This window comes from Equus asinus, chromosome 14 (assembly GCF_041296235.1).
Source record: "Equus asinus isolate D_3611 breed Donkey chromosome 14, EquAss-T2T_v2, whole genome shotgun sequence".
Classification (NCBI taxonomy): domain Eukaryota; kingdom Metazoa; phylum Chordata; class Mammalia; order Perissodactyla; family Equidae; genus Equus; species Equus asinus.
The window spans coordinates 22,136,261-22,160,988 of record NC_091803.1 but is presented as its reverse complement, the minus strand read 5'-3'; the positions used below and the strand labels follow the sequence as shown (position 1 = coordinate 22,160,988).

Below are 24,728 nucleotides of genomic sequence, written 5' to 3'. Positions count from 1 at the left end.
CTCTCCTTCCCCTCCAAGAAGTCTTCAAAGGCAAACCACACGCTAAGTCCAAATATATTTGTTGACTTGAATTGAAATGGACCGCTGGAGTTTGGGGTCCACCACTGATCCCCATACTCAGGTCTGGGAAACTTGCCAAGTGAGAAAGCAGAGCGGCCAAGAGGCTGGGATTCGTGATCCAGGAGAGAGGAAGGGGCAGCTGATAGGGGGTGATGACCTGCCAGCCCAACTGCTGATCTGGAGCTCAAATCAAAACAAGAGGCTGACATGCTGACAACGAGCAGGGATTGGCAACACAAGTCCCGTCACCCGGCAGTTCCCAGACTTCATGGCCACCTGGTTCCCTGTGCAAGCTCCAGGCCCCTCCCAAGCCCATCCCCACCTGGTTGGCTGTTGCTCAGCCATTCTCAGAGCATCACTCCCAGGCACAGTGGAAGGAGAAATAGCAAGCAACTGTTGGATGATTCACTGGCCAGCCCTGAGAGAGTCGCCTGCTCTGCCTGGCCTGACTTTGTGAAACAAAGACTTTTTAAGAATGGCAGAAAAATATCAGATGAAAAGAAATGGCTCCAGAAACCCAAGTAAAAAGGCTTGGAGTGGCTTAAGATGGTGGCTTCTGGCCCAAATTGTGCTTTCCCAGTCTTTTCTATTTCTTCTTTTCTAGCCACCAGAATAAGTATAAAAAACACATTTGAGAAATAACACATGTAGCTTCAAAGACATTGATTTTGATGGCTTGGACATGTTTCAGGAATACCATCTGTGATATTTTTTACCATATAAATTGGGGGGAAAAATTAGAGAAGAGAGAAAGAAATGGCCACGAGACAGGGGAGTGGGGGCACCAGGGGGAGGGGACTGAGTGCATAGAGGTAGACCAGCAAAAGTTGTCAGAACTCAGCTCCCTGTGCAGCATCCACCTGTGCAGGCTGACAGCGAGGGGCGGGAAGCTCATCTGTCACTCCTCAAACTACACGTGGCGCCAACTTCCAACATCCGGTGAAGGAGTGTGAGATTTCCCTGGGGTCCAATGCTTGGAGCTTGCTGCCTGTAGGCCTGAGCAGACGTGTAGGTCTCCAGAACTACTAAATTCCCTCAAAGGATGGAGGACCACAAGGTCGCCCAGGGCCCCTACTTCCCTTTTCTCTCCTTTCTCTCTGATATCATTAATTCCTTTTTTCTGCCTTAGCCTCTGGCCTCTCGACCCCACCACCTTTAGGACACCGGGACCCTGCAGGGCAAAGAGGGGACTGATCTGGGATGCTGGCCTCATGCTCTCCTCAGCTAGCCTAGCCTTTGGGAGGAAGCCCAGGTGAGTGCGGACAGCCAGTGCTTATATGAACAGACGGCCCAGGCCTCCTGCATGCTATAACTATGGGCCGGAGCCTAGACTTGGAGCACATGGACTGGTGCCCAGACGCAAATGGCTCCCCAAAAGCAAACCCAAACATCCTGTCCTGCTGCCATGTGATACTGAAGAGGGGAAGTACTTCTTTTGTGCGAGTTCCAGGATACTTCATGCTGTCCATATTTTGGGAGTGCAGCCTAGGAGTACAAATGAGCCCAAAGTGCAGTGGGCATGCCAGAGCACAGAAGGGTGTAGGCCTGATTCCATCAGAGTGGATGTGGGTTTGGATATTGTAGGAGAACAGGGCAGACCTCACGATTTCTTTTGTCTGAGGAGGTTTGGGCCCATTTCCTGTAGGACGCAGGATCCCATATGGGCCCACTGAGCACCTCACTGGGATTTGAGGTCAAAACCTCAGCTAATGGTAAAGTGGGATGCCACCTTCTTTGCACTTCTACTTTAAGACCCACACAGGAGGGAGAACGGCATACTCTGGGAGGACTCCTCCCCAAAGTACCGGCTCGTGATATTATCTCAGCATCTCCCTGACCTCACAGGGGAACCTGCACATCTGTAGTTCCTTTCACTTCACAGTTACCCTGAGACTCTAACATTTAGGTCCGATAAACTCAATACCAAAGTGCAGCATTTTCCATCAACGTGCATGTGGATCCCAATTCTCATAGAACGCAAAGGGCAAATGGCAACTGATATGCATGTCTGTGTGTTGTGTGACATCACACAAGATGAGCCTTCTTGGCTTCCTCAAAGGAAGAGAGGCACGGGGCTGTGATAGCCAAAGGGACTCCTGCCCATTCCTTCCATGCCCATTTCCATGACAGAGGCCTGGTGCTTTTATGATTTCACTTTTTCATGAACAGAAGAGGCAGATGCTCCCACCACAGGCTCCATGGTCTGCCTCGAGAGGCAGAAGTGGCTGCATGGCAGCAGAAGGGGGCAGATCAGCATGGCTCAGCTGGATCACCTACAACCCTCCGCTTCCTTATAGGTTTCTGTACCAGCCTGACCCACCTACGCCAGGGTCAACAGGGGTTAGTATGCAAGTGCCAGATGTCGAGCTCTGTCCTCTTCGGGAGGGAGGCGAGTGCAAATGCAGGCTGGCTTTGTCTCAGCCCCAAGCTATAGGGTTTTTGCCTTTAATAAAACAAACTCCCAACCAAAGAAGCCCTCTGCCACGTCCCTGGAACTCCCCTCCCCTGGTCCCAGGTTCTGGAGGAACCGAGAAGTGCACAGGCTGCTTTGGGAAGTGCTCACATGTATTTATTTCACGAGAGGGGAGATGGGCAGGGTGATCACCAATAAGATGGCACCAAATGAAACACTGTAAACCCCCAACTGGGCAACTACAGGGTTTGGCTCTGGGCAGGGCTTGGCTGGGGACGGCACGAGGGAGAGATGGGAACTGGCAGAAGGGACAGCCTTCCATCTGGGGCACCACATGGGGCAAGGCCGAGCCATGTCCTCCTGGCGAACAATGCATGGCCAGCCCCCCAAGCTTCTTGGCAGCCGTGTCCCAATCCAGAAGAGCAATGAAGCAGCAGGCCCAAGGACACACTTCCACGTCTGCTCTACCACGCACTCAGGCACATACACCCAGACACACGCCACATGGTGCCACACGCATATACGCACATGCAGCTGCACACGCCCTGCCACGCGCACACACAGGCACGCATACGCATACAAATGCACACACATCCATATATTAACTCTGATTTATAAGTGCACCCTAACCAGAGGGCAATCGAAAAAAATTATTACTCTTCTGAGAGGAATCGACTGCCTTCTCCCCTGTCAGCCAGCAGAGCATGAGGTGAACTGAAATGAGCACAGAGCATCCTCGAGGGTCCTGTCCCGCTTTGCTGTGCTGGCTCCAGTCCTTAAGCTCCAGGTGGAGGCCCCTTGCCGCTCCCCCCATAGCAGCCTCCATGAGTCAGGGCTCCCTGGTCCCCGAGCAGGCAGAGCTACACTGGCCTGGCTGTAGCCTGGGGGCACTCACAGCTGAGACTACCCCGCGTGCCCAGCCTATTCCTGCCTCTGGCTCCTTCCAGACATAGGCAGAAGAGCTGGCCGAGGCACATAGGATCCTAGTGCCCTGATGACTGTGGAAGTGTCAGCTTCTTCCAGGCCATCTCAGGGAGGGTCCAGAAAAGTCCAGAGCTGCTGCCCTCAAGGCCACCTGATGGAAAGGTTCGGGCGTGGCAGCCTTGGGCTATGAATGGGTATCTGGGCAGAAGCAACCTCAGGGGAAACTGAGTCTCAGGGCCTGGCTGTCTCCTCTGAGGAGGGGGAGCTAGGGTGTGGCTGAGACCCTCCCCACTTTGTTGAGGGCTGGAGTGGAATTCAGAAACTGCTGCTGCTGCTGCAAAAGATGAGAAAAGGGTGGGGCCCCTGCCAGTCCCAGTCCTGATAGTAGGGAGGAAGATGACAAGGAGGAGGTGTGGATGTTTCTTTCACTCCTTGGTACCAGGTCCACATTCAGGCTGTAGAAGACATGGCTCCTGGGTTCCCAGAGAAAGGTTGAGGGGGCTTTTCCAGGGTGCGTGAGCCTCATGACAGCTGAATGCCTGATGGGGACACAAAGTCTCCATCTGGGGCCCCCATGCTGCCCTAGAGAAGCCCCGGGAGGCCCAATGAGCACCTGCTGGCCCCTTGCTGTCTCTCCACCAGTGTGGCTGGTCCAGAAGATGGCACACCCTGTCCCAGGGGCCAGGCTCCGGGGGCCCCAGCTCCTCCCCACTACTTGATGGAGTTCTTAATCGTCCACCTCTGTCCTGTGCAGCTGCGGAGGATGAGGTCAATGCCAGCCAGGCCCCGGTTCTCCACCTCCAGGCATCGCCCTGTGCCTTTATTCATGATGGCTCCATTCTGGGAGGAGATGGGGGTACGAGGGAGGAGAGAGAGAGAGACGGACAGAGAGAGAGACACACACATACAGAGAGAGTCATAGACAGAGACAGAGAGAGACAGAGATACAGAGACAGACAGATAGAGAGAAAGGCAGAGACAGACAGACAGAAAGACAGAGAGACAGGGACAGACAGAGAGAGATACAGAGATTGAGAGAGAGATACAGAGAATGAGAAAGAGTGACATAGAGAGACAGACACAGAGAGACAGAGACAGCAAGAAAGAGAGAGAGCAAGGTTTAACCACCATAGTGCCTGGCACATGGCCTCTCATGGGGAACAATCCCACCAAAATTCTTTGCACTGGGGGAGAGATGATCGGGACCTCCTCTGGAAACCCTAAAGTCAGGAAACAAACAAGCTTCCCCAAGTTCGAGTGGCTGAACCAGGTGATGAGCTTTAGTGGGGATGGTGTCCAGATGCAGGATTCCCTGGGACATTCAAGGTCTGACTTTCTCAATCCTACTTACTGTAGGTACTTAGCAGATTTCAGGAAAATCACCCCCACACCCCCTCTGGAGATCTGTCAGAGCCCAACCCAGATTAGCACGGCTGCAGGGCGCAGGAAGGCTTCTCACACGTAAATCCCCCCGCCCATCCCCTTGGAACGTGCCCTGGGTCTCTGGGCCTGGCCCAGGGCTGGGAGACCTCTGGTGGCACTTTGTGGGATCCTCTTGGGGAAGCAGATTCCTCTGGCTGCTCCGGGGGGCCGGCCCTGTGCACCCAGCGCTCACCTGGATGAAGTTCCAGCGCTTGTACAGGCTGCTCTTGACCTTGTCACAGTCAAGGAGCTGGGGCAGCCGACTCTTGGAGTTGTCCACCAGGCAGCGGGTGTCAGGGAGGAGTGTGGTGGTCCCCAGGGCTCCCAGGTGCAGGAAGCCTTCCTTGGTGTAGCGGGCGAGCTAGGGAGAGAGCAGAGCAGCAGGGGAGGGGGAGGCACCGTTGAGACCACAAAGGGAAACATGGTTCAGGTCCGCAGGTCTCACCCCACCTCCATCAGCACTGCAGGCCCGTGACACCCCCACACAGCCAACTCACAGGTGAGCCCTGCCCAGGAAGCTCTCCAGCTTGACAAGCCTGGATATAGATTCCCTAGGGTCACTGTCTGATTTTCTTTGAAGCGTGTCCTATGTTCATGTTTTAGGATTCTAGCCTTCTGTTCAGAACATGAGGGAGCAGGAAAAAGTAAAAGAGCAGGACATCTGACTTCTAAACCTTGGTTCTGCTTCCGGCTGGCTGGGCCACCTGAACACGTCACTTAACCTCTCTGAACCTCCATTTCCTCCTCACTTGTAAACTGAGATTCATTAAATCTACTCTGCTGCAAAGGGCCCAAAGAAGCAGTTCACAGAAGAAGAAACAGACATATTAAACATTCAACCTCATAGGTATTAAATAAAAAACTAAAACAATGAGATGCCACATTTAAAAAAAGACATTATTCACATTTTTCCAAGGTCAATATAAAATGGGCTGGAGGCAGGGAAAATTATTACAATCTTTCAAAAAAGGGATTTCAAAACATATACTTTGTGCTTTGAAAATTATCCTCTCCTTTGACTCAGTAAATCCACTTTAGAAATCCATTCCAAGGAAATAATCAGAGCTGTGCACATAAGTTATGTATAGGATATTTATTGCAACCTTATTTATAATGATGAAAAGGCACAGAAACATCCTAAATGTGCAACATAATCCTGGTACTTGCTTTCTGCTCCATGTCCTGCGACAATGGTAGGAGATTGTGATAGATTGCAAAAACACCCACGTCCCTCACTCTTCCTTCTATACACCCTTGGCAGTATGACTTTGTAGTAATTCCCATCAAGGGATTACTCTTTCCCCATCCTTTGAATACTGGTTGGCCTTGTGACTTGCTTTGGCCAACAGAATGTATTGGAAGCGAGGACGTGCCTATTCCTGGATTAGACTTTGCATGGTTCCACACTCTCAGAACCCTGCTGGCACCATGGCAGTAAGCCCAGCAGGCTTGCTGGAGGATGAGATACTTGTGACCCAACCAACAGCCAGTCAACCATCAGACAAGTGGACGAGATCATCCCAGATCAGGCAGCCCTAGGCCAACCCGCTAGCTGACAGGAGATGCATGAACGAATCCAGCCAGAATCAGCTGAGCCTGGTCCAGATCACAGAACCAGCCAGCTGACCTGTAGACTTGTGAACAATCATAAATGCATATTGCGTTATGCCACTAAGTTTTGGGGTAGTTTTTATGCAGCAATAACTAACTGATACAGAGATGGTGTTGCCTGCCAAGCCTTCCCACCACAGGGCCCATGACAGTTTAGTGGCCTTTCCTCTCCTGCCTGCCCATGTGTTTAAAACCTTGCATTCCAACTTTTGAACAAACGTATTCCCCAGTTTTCACATTCCTTTAGGGGCAGGAATTGTATCTAATTCATTTCATTCCCTGATAGAAGAAAATCACAGACCAACTGCTCAAAACATGTTTGCGGATGAGCACATTATAAATGTGGTGAACGTCATCATTTTAAAAAGGCAACCACATTTATTCATTTAAACTCCACAAACACGTTTTGAAGAGCTCTCTGTGTGCTCTGCCTGGGGACAGGCTTCTGAGAATATAAGCATGGGGCTGTGTCCGCCCTCTCTGAGATGATTCCAGTGCAGGCTGGACCACGAGAGGCAAGCACAATCGTCATGATTGTTCTCACAATCCTGTGAGGTGGCTGGGGCAGGAGTGATGATCATTAATATACAGCTGGTGCCTAATAAATTAAAAAATGATATTACCAGCTGGCATGTACTGAAGGCATACTCTGCGTTGTATGTAAGCATTGTAGAGAATAAATAATGAAATTTTCACAACAACCCTGTGAGATAGAGGCTATCACTCTCCCCATTTTAAAGATGAGCAAACCAAGGCATGAAGACATCTGGTCACCTGGCTACATCCTGACCTCTATCTTTGGGTCCCCAGAGACCTGATGGGTGGTGGCCCTGGCCCAGCAGCTGAGCAGCACGGGGGCTTCTTCTCAGATGATCCTGGGCTCCTCTCAAGCACTTGGGCATTTCCAGCCAGGAAGGGAACTCTGCTCAGGGACATGAGTGCCCCTTCTCCGAGGGGGGGCGGGGGGGGCGAAGGGGGGGGCGGGGATCTTTTCTGCAGGGGCTCTTGGCTCCTGTGAAAGCTACTCAGAAACCCTCTGCTCTCATCCCAAAAAGGAAGCCTGTCTGGTCTCCTTTGAAACAAGTGACAGGGAATTTATTAAGTGCCCTTGAGAGAGATGCGGTTAACATGTGCTTTAAACCCAAATTAGTTCCAAATCAGAGTAATTGTTGGAGGCAAAATGGTAAGAAAATCAGAAGTCTTCCCCTACGCCTCCTCCCTTACCCCTCCCTAAACAGTGTCTCTCTGAATATATTTAAATTCGCCAAATGCAAAGTGATGAATGACAGCAAGCTGCCTTTATGTTCAGGGGAAAGATATACACAGCTGCTTATTGAAATTATGAATCAATCTATTATCCAGCAGGCAAATGAGCAGCGCTAAGAACATTAATTAACTGAGCATATCTGTGACCCAGATGTTTAAAGAGCGAAGCTAAATGCTACTGGGAGTTAGCGGCTCTCCCTTCTGAGGTCTGTTAGGGCATGAAAACAATGCAAGCCAGGCTGCCAGGACCTGCAAAGGGCACACGCCAGCCCCAAGCCAAGCAGGCATCGGGGTGGGCAGGGCAGGTGAGGAGGGCCCTGTGGGATTTCTGTTCTGAGGAAAGGTGCTTTCTCACACCACAAATATGAGGCCACATGCACAGGCTCTGCTGTCCTGACTGAGGGGCCAGGGTCAGAGAAAGGTGCCACGGTGAACAGGTGATGGGGCTAAAGTCAGGCCAACAGATTTCACACCAGCTTCTCCCCGACAAGGCAGTAGGATGGTGAGCACTGGGACCTGACATCAACCTAATACCCTTTTTGGCCCCAGTCTTTGACTAGGGAGCTTTCGTGGCGCCCTTCAGCAAGTCTGGCCACTCCCACGCTCCCTCCTTAAGGACCTCTGCTTCCTATCTCCTGCATGTCCAACAGCCTTTCCTGCCTCCAGGCTTTGCTCTAGCTATTTCCCTGCCTGGAAATGCTGTTTATTGGCCTTCCTCTAGAACTCTCTGGCTTCAACTTTTCTAGACCTCAGTGCAATTCTCTCCATTCCACAGTGTCTTCTCTAACTCTTCCAGCCCCAGCTATCTCCTCTCAAGTCATTGGAGCAACATGGATCCACATGCTCTAGTATCTCCCTTCAAGGCGTGAGTGTGTCTCATCTCCTCTTGTCCATCCCATATCTCCATCCATCAGGATGTTTGGGGTATTTCCACTTTTTTGGCTATTAGGAATTATGCCGCTACGAAGATTCATGTATACGTTTTTGTGTGAACATATGTTTTCAATTCTTAAGTATATATCTAGGAGAGGAATTGCTAATTGTTGGGTCACATGGTTAAGTCTAGTTTAACTTTTTGAGGAACTGTCAAACTATTTTTAAAGCAGCTGCACTATTGTACGTTCTCACCAGCAATGGGCCAGGGCTCCAATTTCTCTACCATCCAGCCAATTCTTATTGTCTGTCTTTTCTTTTTATTCCTATTCTAGCCATCCTAGTGGGTGTGAAGTGGTATCTCATTGTGGTTTTGGTTTGCGTTTCTCTAATAACTAATGATGTTGGGTATCTTTTCATGTATTTACTGGCTATTTGCATATCTTCTTTGGAGAAATGTCTATTCAGATCTTTTGCCCATTTTTTAATTGGCTTATTTGTTTTTTTATTGTTGAGTTGTAAGAGTTCTTTATATATTCTGGAGGCTAGACTTTTTCCAGATATATGGTTTGCAAATATTTTCTCCCATCTGTGGGTTGTTCTTTCCCTTTCTTGATAGTGTCCTTTGAAGCACGAAAGTTTTTAATTTTGATAAAGTCCAATTTATTTTTTTCTTTGGTTACTTGTGCTTTTGATGTCATATCTAAGAAACCACTGCCAAATCCAAAGTCATGAAGATTTAGCCTCATGTTTTCTAAGAATTTTCTAATTTCACCTCTTCCATTTAGGTCTTTGATGTATTTTGAGTTAATTTTTTATATGATGTAAACTCATTCTTTTTCATGTGGATATCTGGTTGTCCCAGCACCATTTGTTGAAAAGATTATTCTTTCTCTATTGAATTGTCTTGTTACTCCTGTCAAAAATCAATTGACCATAAATGTGAGAATTTGCTTCTGAACCCTCAATGCTATTCCATGGATCTGTATGTCTATCCTTTCGTCAGTACCATACTGTCTTGATTTTTACAGCTTTGTACTAAGTTTTAGAATACCAAAGTGTGAGTTTTTCAACTTTGTTCTTTTTTAATATTGTTCTGGCTAATCTGGCTCCTTTGTATTTTCATATGAATTTTAGGATCAGCTTATCCATTTCTGCCAAAAAGGCAGTTGGAATTTCGATAGGCATTGCATGGAATCTGTAGATCAACTTAGGGAGTAGTGTCATCTTAACAATATTAAGTCCTCTAATCCATGACCACGGGATCTTTTTTGTTTAAGTCTTTCATTTCTTTCAACAATGTTTTGTAGTTCTCAGTGTACAAATCTTGTACTTTAGTTAAATTTCTTCCTGAGTATTTTATCTATTGTGACACTATTGTAAATGGTATTGTTTTCTTACTTTCCTTTTTGGAAAGTTCATTGCTAGTGCATTTCTGTGAACCATAGGCAGCCACCCTGGTACCTCACAGTCACTCAGAACCGCAGGCTTTGCCAGTCACCTTGGTTCCTACCTCCAGGGGGCCAGGACCAGGTGCTAGTTGGCCACGCCCACTGCAGACTCATGTGCCAACCCTGCCTGGGCCTCACCCCAGTTCTCTCATATTTTCATTTACCTCATGTGACTCTCTGTCAGCCAATACACTTCCCACCCCCACCAGGGTCTAAATTTTAAAAATGTCCTTCTTCCTCAATCCCTAGCCTGGTGTCCTGGGCCCTCACTGCCCTCAGAGAATCTTACCTCCCACTTTGTTGAGAAGTTATCTCCTCTACCCCTCAGAACCTCTCTTCCTTCACACTTCCTCTCTTCCGTCCCTCTCTGCCCCATCTCACTCCACAGGTAGCCTAGGCCATTATTTCTCTCTTCTTTTTCATTTCTTCCATCCGAAAAGCTTCAAACATAACCAGATCTTTATGCCCAGAAAATCTTCTCTAGCCACAGCTCTGGTTACCTCCCAATTTTGTCTTTGGAGTTTCTCTCTCTTATTCCTTAATGCCTTGCCATTTGCCTTCTACCACCACTACTACATCGAAATTGCTCTCTTGAAGGTCAACAGGCTCTTCTAACTGTCAACTTCAATTGCTTTTTCTTAGTCTTTATATTGGGCACCAACTGTGGGCCAGAGGCTGTGCTGGGTGCAGGTGATACAACCTCTTCTCTCTTCACTCAGTCTCTTGGAAAGCTTGTCATTCTTAGGGCTTTTGAAAGCATCTATATGCTAAGTTGGCTCATTGTGCCACATTTCTATCTCCAAACCAAACTTTTCCCTCAATTCCAGATTTGTATATCTAACTCCCCATTTGGCATACCACTTGGATGTCTAATAAGCATTTCAAAGTTACATAACCAAAACTGAATTCTTCCTCCCCTGTGTACCCCACCCTCCCCAATACTCATCCAACATCTGTTCCATCTTGGTAATGACAACTCCATCCTTCCAGTTGCTTAGGAGGAACACTTTGGCTTCATCCTTTACTTGCCTTTGTCTGACCCACCACATTCAATCCATTAGCAAATGTATCCCGATTTCACCTCCTCTGTTACCTCCCTGTTCCAACCACCCTCCATCTCTGGACTATATTAGTATAATGGCCTCCTAATTTGTCCCCCAGCTCCCACCCTTGTCTTCCTTGGTCTGTTTTCAATATTGCATTTAGAGTGATTGCTTTTAAAATATTACGTTGTCTACAATATGTTACTTTGAATTGGAGTTGGGTCATGCCATTCCTCTACTTAACATCTTCCAAAGGATTCTCATTTCACCCAAAATAACAGTCCAAAGTCCTTAGAATGGACTACAAGGCCCAATTCAATCTAATAATGGGTCTCTGAGCTCGACTCCCACCACCACCACTCACTAAATTCCAGCCATGCTGGCCTCCTTGTTGATCTGTTAACAGGCCACCCTTGCTCCTGCACAGAGCCTTTGCACTCACTGGTCCTTCTCTCTTAAATTCTCTTCCCCCAGATATTTGAATGGCTCACTCCCTCACCTCTTTGAAGTCTCTGCTTAAATGTCACTTCTTGATGAGTCTTTCCCTTGACTATTTTATTTAAAATTTCTCCTCCAGCATTTACTCCTTGTCCCTTTCCTTGTTTTATATCTCTCCAAGCACCTATTATTTTCTAAAACTATATATTTTCCTTATTTATAGAGTTTGTTTTCTGACTCCCTCCACTAGAACGTGAGAGACATGAAGGCAGACGTTTGGTTTGTTTGTTTGTTTGTTCACGGTTCTATCCCTAGCTCTTAGAAGAATCGTTGGCACGTAGTAGGTGCTCAAAAAATACTTGCTGACATCATGATGAATGACAGTACCTGCCTTCAAGGAGCTCACAGCTTACCCAGGGAGGCAGGCAAGTAAAGAGGCAAGGGGGACAAAGTGTGAAATAATGCTATGAAATATACTATGGGAGTTCTTAGCGCCAGAACAGGAGGGGCCTCCATCCAGAAGAGGAAGGTCAGAGAAGGTTCCCCAGAGGAGGGTCATTTAAGTAAAACCTTGATGGAGTCAGTCAACCAAGCAAGTAGGAGAGGGCAGACTAGACTGGACAAAGAAAGCAGCATGTCCAAAGGCCTGGAGACCAGAGGCAATGTGTTTTGAAAGCTTCAAGCATAGTTACCATGATAGAATGTAATAGCTGTGATGGGCACAAGTGGGGAGCAGGGGGTAGAGTACCGATGAGATTGCAACGTGTGGACACAGCATGCTCAGGAATCGGGGCTTTATCATAAGAAGCCATCTGAATTGTGGGATGACCACACTGGCTACTGAGCGGAGAATGAACTGTGGTGGGGCATGATGAGGTTGATGAAGGTCTGAACTCAAGTGGTGACACTGAAGGAGAAGAGAAGATGACAGATGGGAGAGGTCATCCAAGTTAAGAATGATTCTATCTTCCTGGTGAGTTGAATCTTTCATCTTCACGAAATGACACACTTCATCTTCGATAATGTATTTTATGTGAAAAGCTACTTTGTTTGATATTAAGGTAGTGACCCCAGCTTTCTGCTCTTTAGAATTTGCCTACCATACCCTTTCCCATCCCTTTACTTCCAACATTTCCCTCTCCTTGTGTTTTAGATATATTTGTTGAAAAAAGAATACTCCCGGATTTTTAAAAATTTAAGGTGACAATCTCTGTCTCTTAATCAGAAAGTTTAGTCCATTTGTTTTTATTGTGCTTAATGACATATTTGGACTCATTTCTACTATCCTTTGTGTTTTCTGATGTGTCCAGCCTTCTCTGTTTTCTTTTTCTCCTTTATTTTGTCTTTGTTTGGATTGGTTGTGTTTTGGTTTATCTGTTGGAATGTGATCATATTTCATTTTTCCGTTCTACAGATTTGGAAATTATACTCCATTTCTACCATTTTATTGTTTACTCTTAAAATTTAACAACTTAGCAAAATCTAATGTTATTCAATATCTTAACATCCACTTCCACTCAGTAAAATTCAAGGACATTAGGAAACTAAATCTTATCACCTCCTTCTAACTGTTTCAGTCTTCTGGTTCTATCTCCCTACCCCAAATTAGACATTATTCTTATCATCTTATTTAAGAGATGTTTGTTTAGATTTACTTATATGTTTATACATTTCTCTGTTTATAATTCATTCTTGCCTCAAGACATTCTTCCTCTTAAAGTACATTCTTTAGAAGTTCCTTTGGTGGTTGTCTGTCATGGTAAACACACTCAGATTTTGTTTATCCGAAAATGTCGTGGGGTGATGGGGGGTGATTTGTTACGCAGCAAAAGTCAATGGTTACAACCACTTCTTGTGTGCCTAGAAAGGTTTTAAAATTCTATTTGTTGTAGTTGATCTAGAATCTAGTTACACAGGAGTGCAGAAACCCTTCAAAGTATCTAATCTGGTCTACTGTGGGAAGCCATCTCATCACCTTCTTTCTATAGGCTTACCACAAAATTGTGGCCAAGTCACTATCTGTGGAATTTGTCACCTCACTATGATGCCTACTGTTGCCAAGGTGATCCTGCTAATAGGAGGAGAAGCAGACGTTTACACATCACATGCTCCACTGAGCAGCAATGGGTGAAGCTTCCTTTTCTGAGTGTATAACTGCCTGAAACTGGTTGACTCTCACTTCTCCAGAGCTGGCTCCCTGTTATACATCCTTGTCCTGATCTCTTCCCAGCTCTAGATTTTGCAAACTTGAATCACTTTTACCGCCTGCCTCTCCCTCAACCTCCTCATCCACAAAGTTACAAGTCTTACACTTTCTGCCTCCATCCGTCTCTCTCATATACTTCCTCCTAAAATTCCAGATGTGACTTTTCTGGGAACTGAGCTGCAGCAGCGGCTTTGCAACTGGTCTTCCTGCCTCTAGGCCTTCCCAGATCCATCTGTCCTACCCCATAGGTTCAAATCAATTGCTTCCCCTGCCTACTGATTTAAGAATAAACTATTTACTGTGACCTTCCACCACATAGCCCCAACTTATCTTTTCAGGCTTAACTCCTGGTTTCTTGGCTTAGTGTGTAGGATGACTTGAGGAGAGCCAACAGTCTTCCCTGTATAGAGCATATTCCCACTCTCCCCCACCCCATCTCCACTGGCTCCACAAAGCCTCCGCCCAGATCTGATCTCTTTCAGCTTACATAATTGTGCATTCTATGAGTGTGTCTTTCCCTGCTACAGATTTTGGTTGTTGCTGTTGTTTCAGGACAACAGCATCCTACACATTTTTATCCAGCATAAGGGCCAAGTAAATATCTAGCAAAAAGAAAATGCTCTATAAATGTCTTTTGAATCGAATGGGATTATTCTAGGTTTGGCTGCTGCGCCCACGAGGAGAAATGAACGTCATTATCCACAACCCTAATGCATTAGGAAAAAACCCTCTGAGCTCAAATACAATTAATTCTCATTTAGGAGAAAAAGGAATTTTCTATTTCAGATGATCTAAGAGGCACACACAACTATTAACCCACATTTAATAGCCTTCAGGGAAAACTAAAACATGCAGGTTATAGCCAGATAATCAAAAACCAGCCAAATAATTGTGGAATGACTCTGGAACACAGCAAAATCCATCGGCTTGTCAATAAAAACACAGTTTGCAATTGCTTCCATATTAAGGGTCTTTCTCATCACTTTAAAATCAGGCTTAGTCAGTGTAGAAAGCCAAGGCTAAATGAAAAATGGAGTTACCCAGTTCCTAGTCAAAAGACAGAGAGAAGGGTTCCACTGTTTCCCACCTGCTTTGGGGTGAATTTGTTTGTGGCTCGGTGAAGCCACCATAATGGTTTCTGGTGAGTACACGTGCATGTGTATAGTCTTCAAAACAACAGACTTTCTCAGTCGCTGTCTAGGGCATGCCAGATCCCAAACTGAAGACAGAAAAAATGCCTCCAGCTGTATCTCCAAGTGGATGCCTGGGAGCTGGGGGTGGACCCAAAGGGCAGAAGGAAACTTTGCAGGGGATGAAAAAGTTTTATATATTGATTAGGGAGGCAGTTCCACAGGTGTGTACAACTGTCAAAACTCATCAAATTGTACACTTTAAATAGTGCAGTTTATTATATGTATCTTATACTTCAATAAAGTTGATTTAAAAATATATCTGGGAGCTTAAAGGCACGCTATAGAACCAGGTCTTTGTTTGTAGAGAGCCAGTTCCTGGGGGTGGGATGGTCCCGACGACTTCCCTCCTCAGTCTTCTCCCTTACACCATTACGATTCAGCATGCTGGATTAAAGCATCATGTTTCCAGAAGATGCACTTGCTACTTAGAATGAATGGGGAGACATATTTGTGCAACCCTGCGTTGATTTTCCTGCAGAGACAGGTCCATGAGTGGATGGATTGGCGCAGCGCTGATGGAGGTGGGGGGATGGCAGGGTCTGGCCCACAGAGCTTTGTGGAGAGAGGTGGCGGCCTCTTGGAGCGGGATCCTGAGTGTGGGGACACCAGGATGGGGGCTGGAAGAGTCAAGGGGGAGGGGGACGGTAGCAGTGTAGGCCACTCCAGCTTCCCAGGGACCAGGAGCAAATGCCTAAGTAGGCCTTTGAAGCTCACCCTGATGGCTAAATTAGTTACAGGAGCAAAGACTCTTATTTTTTCAATAAGACAGACTCTATTTTTCAAAAAACAGATGCATTTCTTTCTTGTCTCTGTATATGAAATAGGAAGGGAAGATTGTATCCTGGCACAGTGCAGAAGTGTTGGCAGACACTTTGCTCCCTTTTTAGTGTGATCTTACTTAGATCACCTTCTCATTTTGCCACCTGAGACAGCATTCCTGGCTTTGTGCTATGTTATCAAAGAGGCATATATCTTACGGTTAAGGACCTGGACTGTGGAGCCTGCTTAAGAAATCCAAGCTCTGCCACTGAACGGTTTTATGACCTTGCACCAGTTACTTTAGCCCGTGGGACTCTGTTTCCTCATTTTCAAAAGGGGGATAACTTTAGGATTTACCTCATAGGATAGTTAAAGAATTAAATAAATGCATAAGAGGATGTGCTCATGGTAAACCCTGTCTATTTGTTATTCTTATTTTCCCTGACCTCATGTACTGGTAGAGAACTGGGGCCTTGTTTCTGCTTCACTGCAGACTTCTTTTCTTCCTTCTAGGCTCCTGTGTGGCCTCATGTGGCCAGGATTTCCTGACCCTAGCTGCTTCCCAGCACTCGGCCACTCTAGGCTTCCTGCTCTTTCTCAGAGCCATTTGTCCAAGGGTTGCTGCCCCAAGGCTTCAATAATACTGCTGGGCAGCTGAGAACCCTGGGCCAGCTACCCAGCACACCAGGTTCTCTTGGGCTGGGTCAGTGGGTTGCTTGTGTTGGACGCCTGACCCAGGGAAGGCTGGGGCCAGCCCCCTGCTCTGCTCCTCCCCTTTTCCTCCCCAACCCCACTTCATTTCCCTGGCTTGGTCCAGAGTATATGTGCCCTTGCCTGGAACGGGCTGGATTCCTGGAAGGATTGGGCCTGGGATTGGACTCTTGGCACTCAGCTCTGCATCCCCAAAGCCAGCCTGTGTTCCACTGATGCTCTCGGGTCCTTAGCCCTCAGGGCCTCTCATCCTGGACTCACCGCCCCTCCTTCACACCTCTGCAGTGGGGGGAAAAGACTTCCCCCTGTTTTCTGCTCCTGACATGTTCCCTGATGAATCCCAGGCAAACCATTTAGTAGATGCCAGCCTTGATCAGCCTCAACCATCCAGGAATTCAGAGCCTTAACAGAGGAGGTAGACATAAGCCTGGTTAGGATGTTCATGAGTGAGAGTGGATGTGAAGATGCTCTGAAATGGAACCAACCCCTGAGATTCAGGTCCAGGTTTCTAACATCACTGATTTTTTTACTCCAGGCCTTGTTCTGGGTCTGTTCATTTGCATAATGTTATTTAACCAATGACAATGACCCTGCAAAAGTTAGGGCACTTCCCCTCTTCTTCCTTCCACTGAAGAGACTATATTTTTTCTCTTGATTCTAGAAGCCAAAACTCCCACTGGCACAGTGGCTTCTCCCTCCTCATTTTGTGAACGTCTCCAACCAGATTGGTTTCTCTCAGGCTGCCTGTCTCCGCCCTCCCACCTGCGCCCACAAACATATCCCGGAGCTTGTGCCAGGCTGCAGCCACCCTGGGCTCATCCCATGGCCACGACATGGGCGTGGCCAAAGCATCTGGTCCCTTCCCTGCCAGCAGCTGATATGCCATTTGTGTGCGCTTCATTCAACATTCACCATTTGGAGATTGCCCACCATGTGCCACAGCCTCCTCAGTTGGAGAGAACACTGCCCTGGAATACTGCCCTTCCCAGGAATTTGGGGCCTTCAGCACTGCAAGCTATGCTGGGTGGGCTGGACACTGGTTCTCAGAAGGGTAAACTGGGGCTGGTAGGTCAATTGAGTTCCATGTTTCTGTTGAGGTGAATCAATGAATTCCTCTCAAGGAGGAAAAAAAGGCCTACACTTCTTCTCCAATAGCTCATAATTTGAACTAGGGGAAATTTAGTGTTTGGTACAGTTTTGCTCAGATTAAGATGACAGAACATTTACTTTCTGAGCATTAATCCTCAGTGTTTCTGGATTTTTCACTAATATTTTAGCAACGTAACTAGTTCCCTTCTCTTTAGTCTTTCATTCCCCTTCATTAAACGTGCTCTCTAGTTCTAGCCCCTCGCTGCCACCTCACGGGTCTTCTCACCTTCCCTCAAAGTTGAGCTTCTGGAGAGTTCTCTCCATCGTGTCTCCACTTCCTCACCTCCCTTTCTCCCCTGCACCCACTCCAGTTTGGCTTCCTTTCCACGCTCTGTGGAGAGTCCTCTCACCCACAGTTTCTTTGTTACCACATCTAACAGACAGCGTAGTCTAGCTACTGGTCTTCTGGCTAGCAGCATTTGACTCTGCTGTTGCTTGATTGGTGTGACACCCACCTTTCTGGTGTCAACTGCTCTGGCTCTGTCACCCACAAAATGTGGAGCTGCACTAGGGTCTGTCCTAGGACCACTGCTCTGTCCTCACCTGGCACGTACCCAGAGACTCATCTGCCTCTGCCACTCTGTCCTCAGCACTGGGTTGTATTGTCCAGCTGCCCGGAGGACATCACTGTTGGTATTCCCAAGGCCCACCCGCCCCAAACTCACAATGCCCCAAACAGAACTTATCCTCCTTCCCCAAAACCTGTGTCACCAATCCCAGCAAATGGTACCACTATCCACCCGTCAACCAGGAACTTGAGTGTCACCTTTGCCTCCCTCATCCCTTTCTCAACCTCTCAACCAACAATTCCAGCCAACTTGACATTTGAAACAGTTTTTTAAACTTTTATGTCAAAATAGTTTTAGATTTACAAAAAAGCTGTGGAAATAGCCTAGACAGTTCCTGTATACCTAGCCCCCAGCCTATCCTAATGTTAGCATCTTATGTAATCATAGTACAATGATCAAAGCCAGGGAGTCGACACTAGGACAATCCTACTCACTAACCTACAGACCTCACTGGAACGCCAGTTTTCTCTTCCAGGATCCAATCCAGGATCCCACACTGCATTTCATTGTTGTGTCTCCTTAGTCTCTTTCCATCTGGGACAGCTCCTCAGTCTTCCTTGTTTTTGATGACTTTGACACTTTCAAAGAGTCCCACAGTTAGGCAGTAGAATACCCTGAATTTGGATTTGTCTGATGTTTTCTCATGGTTAGATTAAGGTTACAGTTACGTGTTTTTAGCAAGAAAACCTCAGAGGTAAGTTGTGCCCTTCTCAGGGCATCAGATCAGGGGTACATGATATCTTATTGCTGGTGACATTAGCCTTGATCACTTGGTCACAGTGATGTCCTCTGGGTTTCTCAACTGTAAAGTTACTATTTTCCCTTTACAAAGGGACATATTTTGAAACTATGCACATATCTTATTTTCACCCTATATTTACCCATTAATTTTAGCATCCATTGATAGCTCTGGATTGCAGCAATTATTACTGTCATGATTGTGGAATGGTGATTTTCATTTCCCACATTCCTTCTACGTTGATCAAGTGGACCTCTATTGAAGGGAAGAGCTGTCCTTCTGCCATTTATTTATTTATATCAGTATGGACTTGCGGATTCTCTGTTTTTATTATATGGGTGACAATCCAATATTATTTATTTTCTTCTCAAATAGTTCTAGAATTGGCCATTAGGAACTTCTTCAAGGTGGCTCCTGTGGTCCTTTGACGAGCCACCATCTTTTTTTGAGAATTTCCTTTCATTCTGGCATCACAAGATTTTCCAGGTTCACTTGTATTTTCCCTGCTCCCTCCCTGGAATCATCCAAAATCTGAGCTAGATATGTTCATTGCTACTTGCTTTCATTGCTTCTAGGCCCGCTCAGAGCTAAGAAATATATAGAACTCATGCACACATTATTTTTATTTCTACATTTTCTACAAATTTATTTCCACATTTCTCTCTCTCTCTATATATATATTTATGTACATATATTTTATATATATCTGTTTATATATATATTATATACATATAAAGTGAATTCCTACTGATACCTCATATTTCAATCCAACATCCCAGGATTCAGTCTAGCCATCCCCCTTTCCTTATTTGTAACCTGTTTCTCCAACAGCAAGAAACCTGGTTCTCATTACCTATACTTTATGTACTTACTGGTTCAATCCTAGTATACACATACTGGAGTTTCAGAACTGTTAGCCCAGACCCCTGTGGAAAACAAGCTTCCTTACTAGAATGCAGTATTGGCAATGGTTCTTTTTTCCTTTAACCTTAGAGTATCCGGTCAAAATCGTTCAAACTCTTCAATGTGACAGATTAGTGCTGTTCTTCCTGCTCCTTTCGGTGTGGTTATTTTACTCATTTATAATATCGCTAGGCTAACTTTTTACTGTTTGCATTCCGTTGTGGGGCCTCTTCCCCACATTCGAGTTGAATTTATTGTTCTTTGGCTGCTTGAAACATAACCATGGTTCTAAGAGTCAGAACTTCATAGAAGGCACATGGAGAGAGGGTGTCACTCTCCATTCCTTTTCTCCTGCTCCCATTCCACATTTTTCCCATCCCGTTCTCACCCATACCCTCTGGGTCACCAATCTCATTAGTTCCTGGTTTATCCTTCCTGTATCTCTTTTGCACAGGTGAGCAGACAGGTATTTATTTTTATATTACCATTTGTCTGAAATGAAAGTTAGCATACTATACATATTCTTTTGTACTTTGCCTTTTTCACTTAACAATATGTTGAGAAATCACTATCAGTTCATAGAAAGTGTCCTTTTTTCCAGCTGTGTACTACTCCACCATGTAGCTGTACCCCAGCTTTTTCAACCAACCACTCTCCCATGAATTGGCATTAAGGTAGTTTTTAATATTTTACAATTGCAAACAGTACTGCAATGTACATATGGATTTTCATGTTGTTGGAGATGAACCTTCACAGTAGATTTCTAGAAGTAGGATTTCCAGGTCAAAAGAAAGGGTATTGTAGCTTTGCTGGGAATTACCAAACTCCCCTCCAGGAAGGTGGCACCAATGTGCATTTCCACCAGCACTCTATATGAGTGGCTATTTCTCCAAAACCTTGACAACTGAATATGTTGTCAAATTTTAAAATTTTTGTGAATCTAATAGGTGAGAAATTGTATCTCAGAATTTTACTCTGAATTTCCCTAATTAGGAACGAGTTTGAACATTTTTTCATGTATTTGGGGACCATTTTTATCTTTTTGGCAACTTGTCTGTGTCCTTTTTCCTGTTTTTCTATCAATTTTTTAGTCCCTTGCTCCTCAATGTTTAAGAATCCTTTATATCATAGGGATATTAGCCTTTGTGCTATATGTTACAAATATTTTCTCCCAGTTTGTCAGGTGTCTTTTGACTTTGTTTATGATGTTATATTGCCATGCAAGCTTTTTTAATTTTAAGGTAGTCAAATACATAAGTTTTTTCTTTAGCTGTCTCTGGATTTTAAGTTTTAGTAGAAAGCCTTTCCCTACATTGACGTTAAAGAGGAATTCACCCATTTTTCTCTAGTACTAACATAGTTTCATATTTTACATTTAGATTCTTAATCCATTTGGAATTTAACCCTGTGCATAGTGTCAAGTATGGGTCTAACTTTATCCTTAATCAGATTCTGAATTTGTCTACTTCTCAGTATCTCCATTGTCATCACTGGAGTTTAGGTGACTGACTTTTGACAAGATCATCCCGTCTCGTAACTGCAGTTCTTGTCTCTAGCTCAAGATCTCTCTAATCCACTCCCCAAACTGCAAGCTCAGGTGACCCTTCCAAAACATAAATCAGACCAACCCCAACCCTCTACTGAAAACCTTTCAATGGCTTCCTGTTGACACTGGCACAAAGCTGGAACTCCTTAACAGCCTACAGGGCTCTACACTACGCACCTCCTGCTTATTGATCTGGCCTCATGTTTGGTCACTCCCCCTCATGCTTTGCATCCCAACATCTTTGGTCTTGGAGTCTTAGTTTTCCCATCTTTAAAATGGGACTGATGGGAGGCCTCTCAGAAACAATGCAAGAAACAATGAAATGGGCTGGCTGTGACACTTCCATAACATCTCTGAGTCCCCAGAATCCAACACTTAGGGTTTGAAAACTTGACTTCGCCATTTCTATGAACTTGGAGAAGTCATTTGATCTCAACAAGCTTCAATCCCCTTATTCATAAAGCAGACATGTAATACCTACCTCACAGGTATGTTATGATGGTTAAGTAAAATAATGTATTTAAGGCACTTTTAGCACAATTTCAGGCCTCTAGTGGCTCAATAAATGGCTTTCTGCTCCCATCCCTCACAGACTCTTCTCTTGCAAATAATGACTTTTCTGTAATACTTATTGAGCTCTGTAGAGCAGGGAGACACAGGATGTGATGTGGAACTCCTGACGAACACAAGAACACACAGGTAGGTAATGCCTCTTAGCACCACGATGGAAGAATTAACTTTGGTGCAGGATGTGTGCAAAGTGTCATCTCCTCATTTCCAGTCTCACATAAGATGCAGGGATCAAAGACCTTCCCTAGCCATGGGTTGCTCTGCCTAGCTCCTGGCTGGCCTTGGCAGTATATTAGGAGCCTCATCCCCAACAGACTATGCAATGACACAATACCTGGAGTGCTCGGGTGAACCTTTGGCTCTCCAAATGTTCCGCAAGTTGAAATCCCCTTTCCTGTTCATGGCCAGACCAACTATTTCAGCGGGAGATACTGAGATTGATAAGAACACATGTCCTTGTGCAAAGCCTTCCTGCAAGGCTCCTTGTGCTTCACCTTCAGTATTTGGCTGGTTGACATTTAGGTCTCCATGGAAGGGCCACAGACTCAGGCCTTGCAGGAATGTCACAGATGTGAACCAAGTCTTTTGGAAGATGTATCAGGCAGTCAAGATGATTGATAGGAGTGCCCTGAAAGCAGAGTCCATCACCTATGCTCCTCAGCCCCTGAAGCTGTAGGAGGAAGCCATGAGGAAGCCCTGCAGTACTGTACTCCCAGGAAGGGGGCTGGCAATGACACCACCATGTCACAGAGCAACTTGAAGAAGGCCTTCACACCTTTCTAGCACCAATATCAGTGTGTCCATAGTACACTCGGTGGTCCCTGTGTGGGTGGAATCCCAGCAAATTGTCTCATGTGTGGCACTTTGCATAGCCCCTAGCTCCTAGCCAGGCAGGTGGTACAATGAGGACAGTCTAGGACATTCTGCTACCCACATTTGGTCTTCCTCTAGCCTCTTCCAGGGGGAACCCAGACTCCTGAGGCCCTGACATCCTGCACCAATGGCCTGAATTCCACTATCTCTAAACTCCTCAGGCTCTGCCCTTAATTCTGATTACCCATGTTCTCAGATCAATTCCATTTCAAACAAGCAACGTCTTTGAAAATAATCATTTAACAGACACTGCTGCTCCAAAGAGAAACTGAACCTCTCTGAACTAAACTGAGCGGGCAGGGGACGAGGCTCTTCTAATACCTTGCATCCACTCTGCTGCCCCTCGTAGTGCTCGGACACTAAAAACCTTTTCACCAGGTGGCTTCACCTTCCCCCTTCTTGTCCTTCAGAAGTAGTAGTGTGTCTTTATTAACTCAGTGATATGAAAACAACCTGAGAAACCAAGATCTTTTTTTTTGGAAAAAAAAAAAAAAGGCTGAAAGCAAGCTTCAGAAATGATAACAGTTGTTTTAGGGTGGCAGGATTATGGATGATTTAAATTTGTCTTTTTCAAACTCACTGTAATGTTCTTGCATCTTTAGCAAAAAAAGAAAAAGATTAGCAGGGACTTTCTTTGAATCTGACAGTTCTGGGCAAGGTAGGAAGGTTCAGCTGAGAATGTGGCCACCACCATATTGTTCAGTGTGAGTTCCTTATTCTAAGCCTCACATTAATACAAAACCCATCTAGATCACTTTTGGTGTCTGGAGAAAAATCAACTAAACTTCTAAGACATATAAAACTTCTAACAAGAATCTCTACTGGCAAGTAATTTATGATTATAGTTCTGATTATCTGGAAAGAATAGCTCATCAACCTATTCTGGAAAGAAAGAAATAGTACAGCAATTCCTCCTTAACCTGGAGTCCTCCTTAAGCAAAATGAAATACACGTGCATTTCCCTCTGCACACTACTAATCGAGCATTCCCACTCTCTGTGTGCGGACTGGAGACCCACTTGTCAGGGACAATTAGAAAGAGGGAGCTGTGAACTGGAAATGGAGAAGGGAAGCAAAGCCCCTGGCAGAGAAAGAGGCTCGGTCCCCCGAAGCCTCGGGAAGGTCTCAGGAAGCGGAGTAACCCTGCACCCCATGGAGCGCTGCAAAAAGGGCAGGCACCAGGGATGCACTAGGGGGCTGCAGGGGGGTCGGGCCTGGCAGGCAGGCACTAACAAGCCAAAATGATAAAATCAGAAATGTTTTTAATATTTTGAGAGAAGATGAGTCAGAGGAACGAAGAAAAGGCTCTTAATATTCCCGCTATCTGCAATGAGCAAAGCAAATTTATGTGTTGCCCAGGAATGCAGGGGCAGGGTTTGTAAAAATATTGCATAAGAAACAGGAATCGGAAAAGAGCAGTTCAGAAGCTCTGTGGTGTTGCATTTCAGATGTGTAAGACAGCACTGGCATTTTCTCTCCTGCTTTCTGTGCTCTCTTGTGTATATGTAGACTTCTCCAGCATAAAAAGTACCTGCCCTCGCTCCTCCAACACCGTTTTCCCACAAGGTCGAAATTCCCCTGCTTTGACCTCATATTGCTTTCCAGGAACTGAAAGGGATTACTGGGTTTGCGTCTTACTCATGTGGGAGGTCCGTTCGCAAAATCACAGGCTGTTTTCTGGGGCAAAGCCATCTCTCCTTGGGTGCTAATTTCAATGTGCTCTCAATGGCTCCGTCCCCTGAGCCCTGACACTTATGTGACTTTTTCTGGAAGCCAAGAGGCTGCTGGATGTCATTAACTTCTGTGTTTTCCAAGTGCTTTCCACATGCTAATAGCTCACGGGAGCCCTGTCACGCCAGGGGAGCACTAGCGCCTTATTGGCACAATGCATCATCATGACAAGGTGTTTAGATGATTTATCACTTAAAAGATGAAGCCATCAAAGAATAAGTCCAAGATCAGATTAAATTTAATTATGGGACAAAAGAATCCTCATCTGTCATTCTGGTG

The 24,728-nt window shown here is 45.8% G+C and overlaps 1 protein-coding gene across 2 annotated transcripts in view; it reads right to left on the bottom strand.

The window, feature by feature from the left end:
• Nucleotides 1-2,613: 2,613 nt before the first annotated feature.
• GALNT17 (polypeptide N-acetylgalactosaminyltransferase 17) overlaps nucleotides 2,614-24,728 on the bottom strand; it is a 451,648-nt gene continuing 429,533 nt past the window's right edge. For both annotated transcript variants that reach the window (XM_014842267.3, XM_070484477.1), the window contains 2 exons: nucleotides 5,013-5,180; nucleotides 2,614-4,237 (listed from right to left, as the gene is read on the bottom strand). In XM_014842267.3, the coding sequence (XP_014697753.1) occupies nucleotides 4,109-4,237; nucleotides 5,013-5,180 (297 nt within the window). In that variant the 3' untranslated portion in view covers nucleotides 2,614-4,108. The remainder of the gene's footprint in view (nucleotides 4,238-5,012; nucleotides 5,181-24,728) is intronic.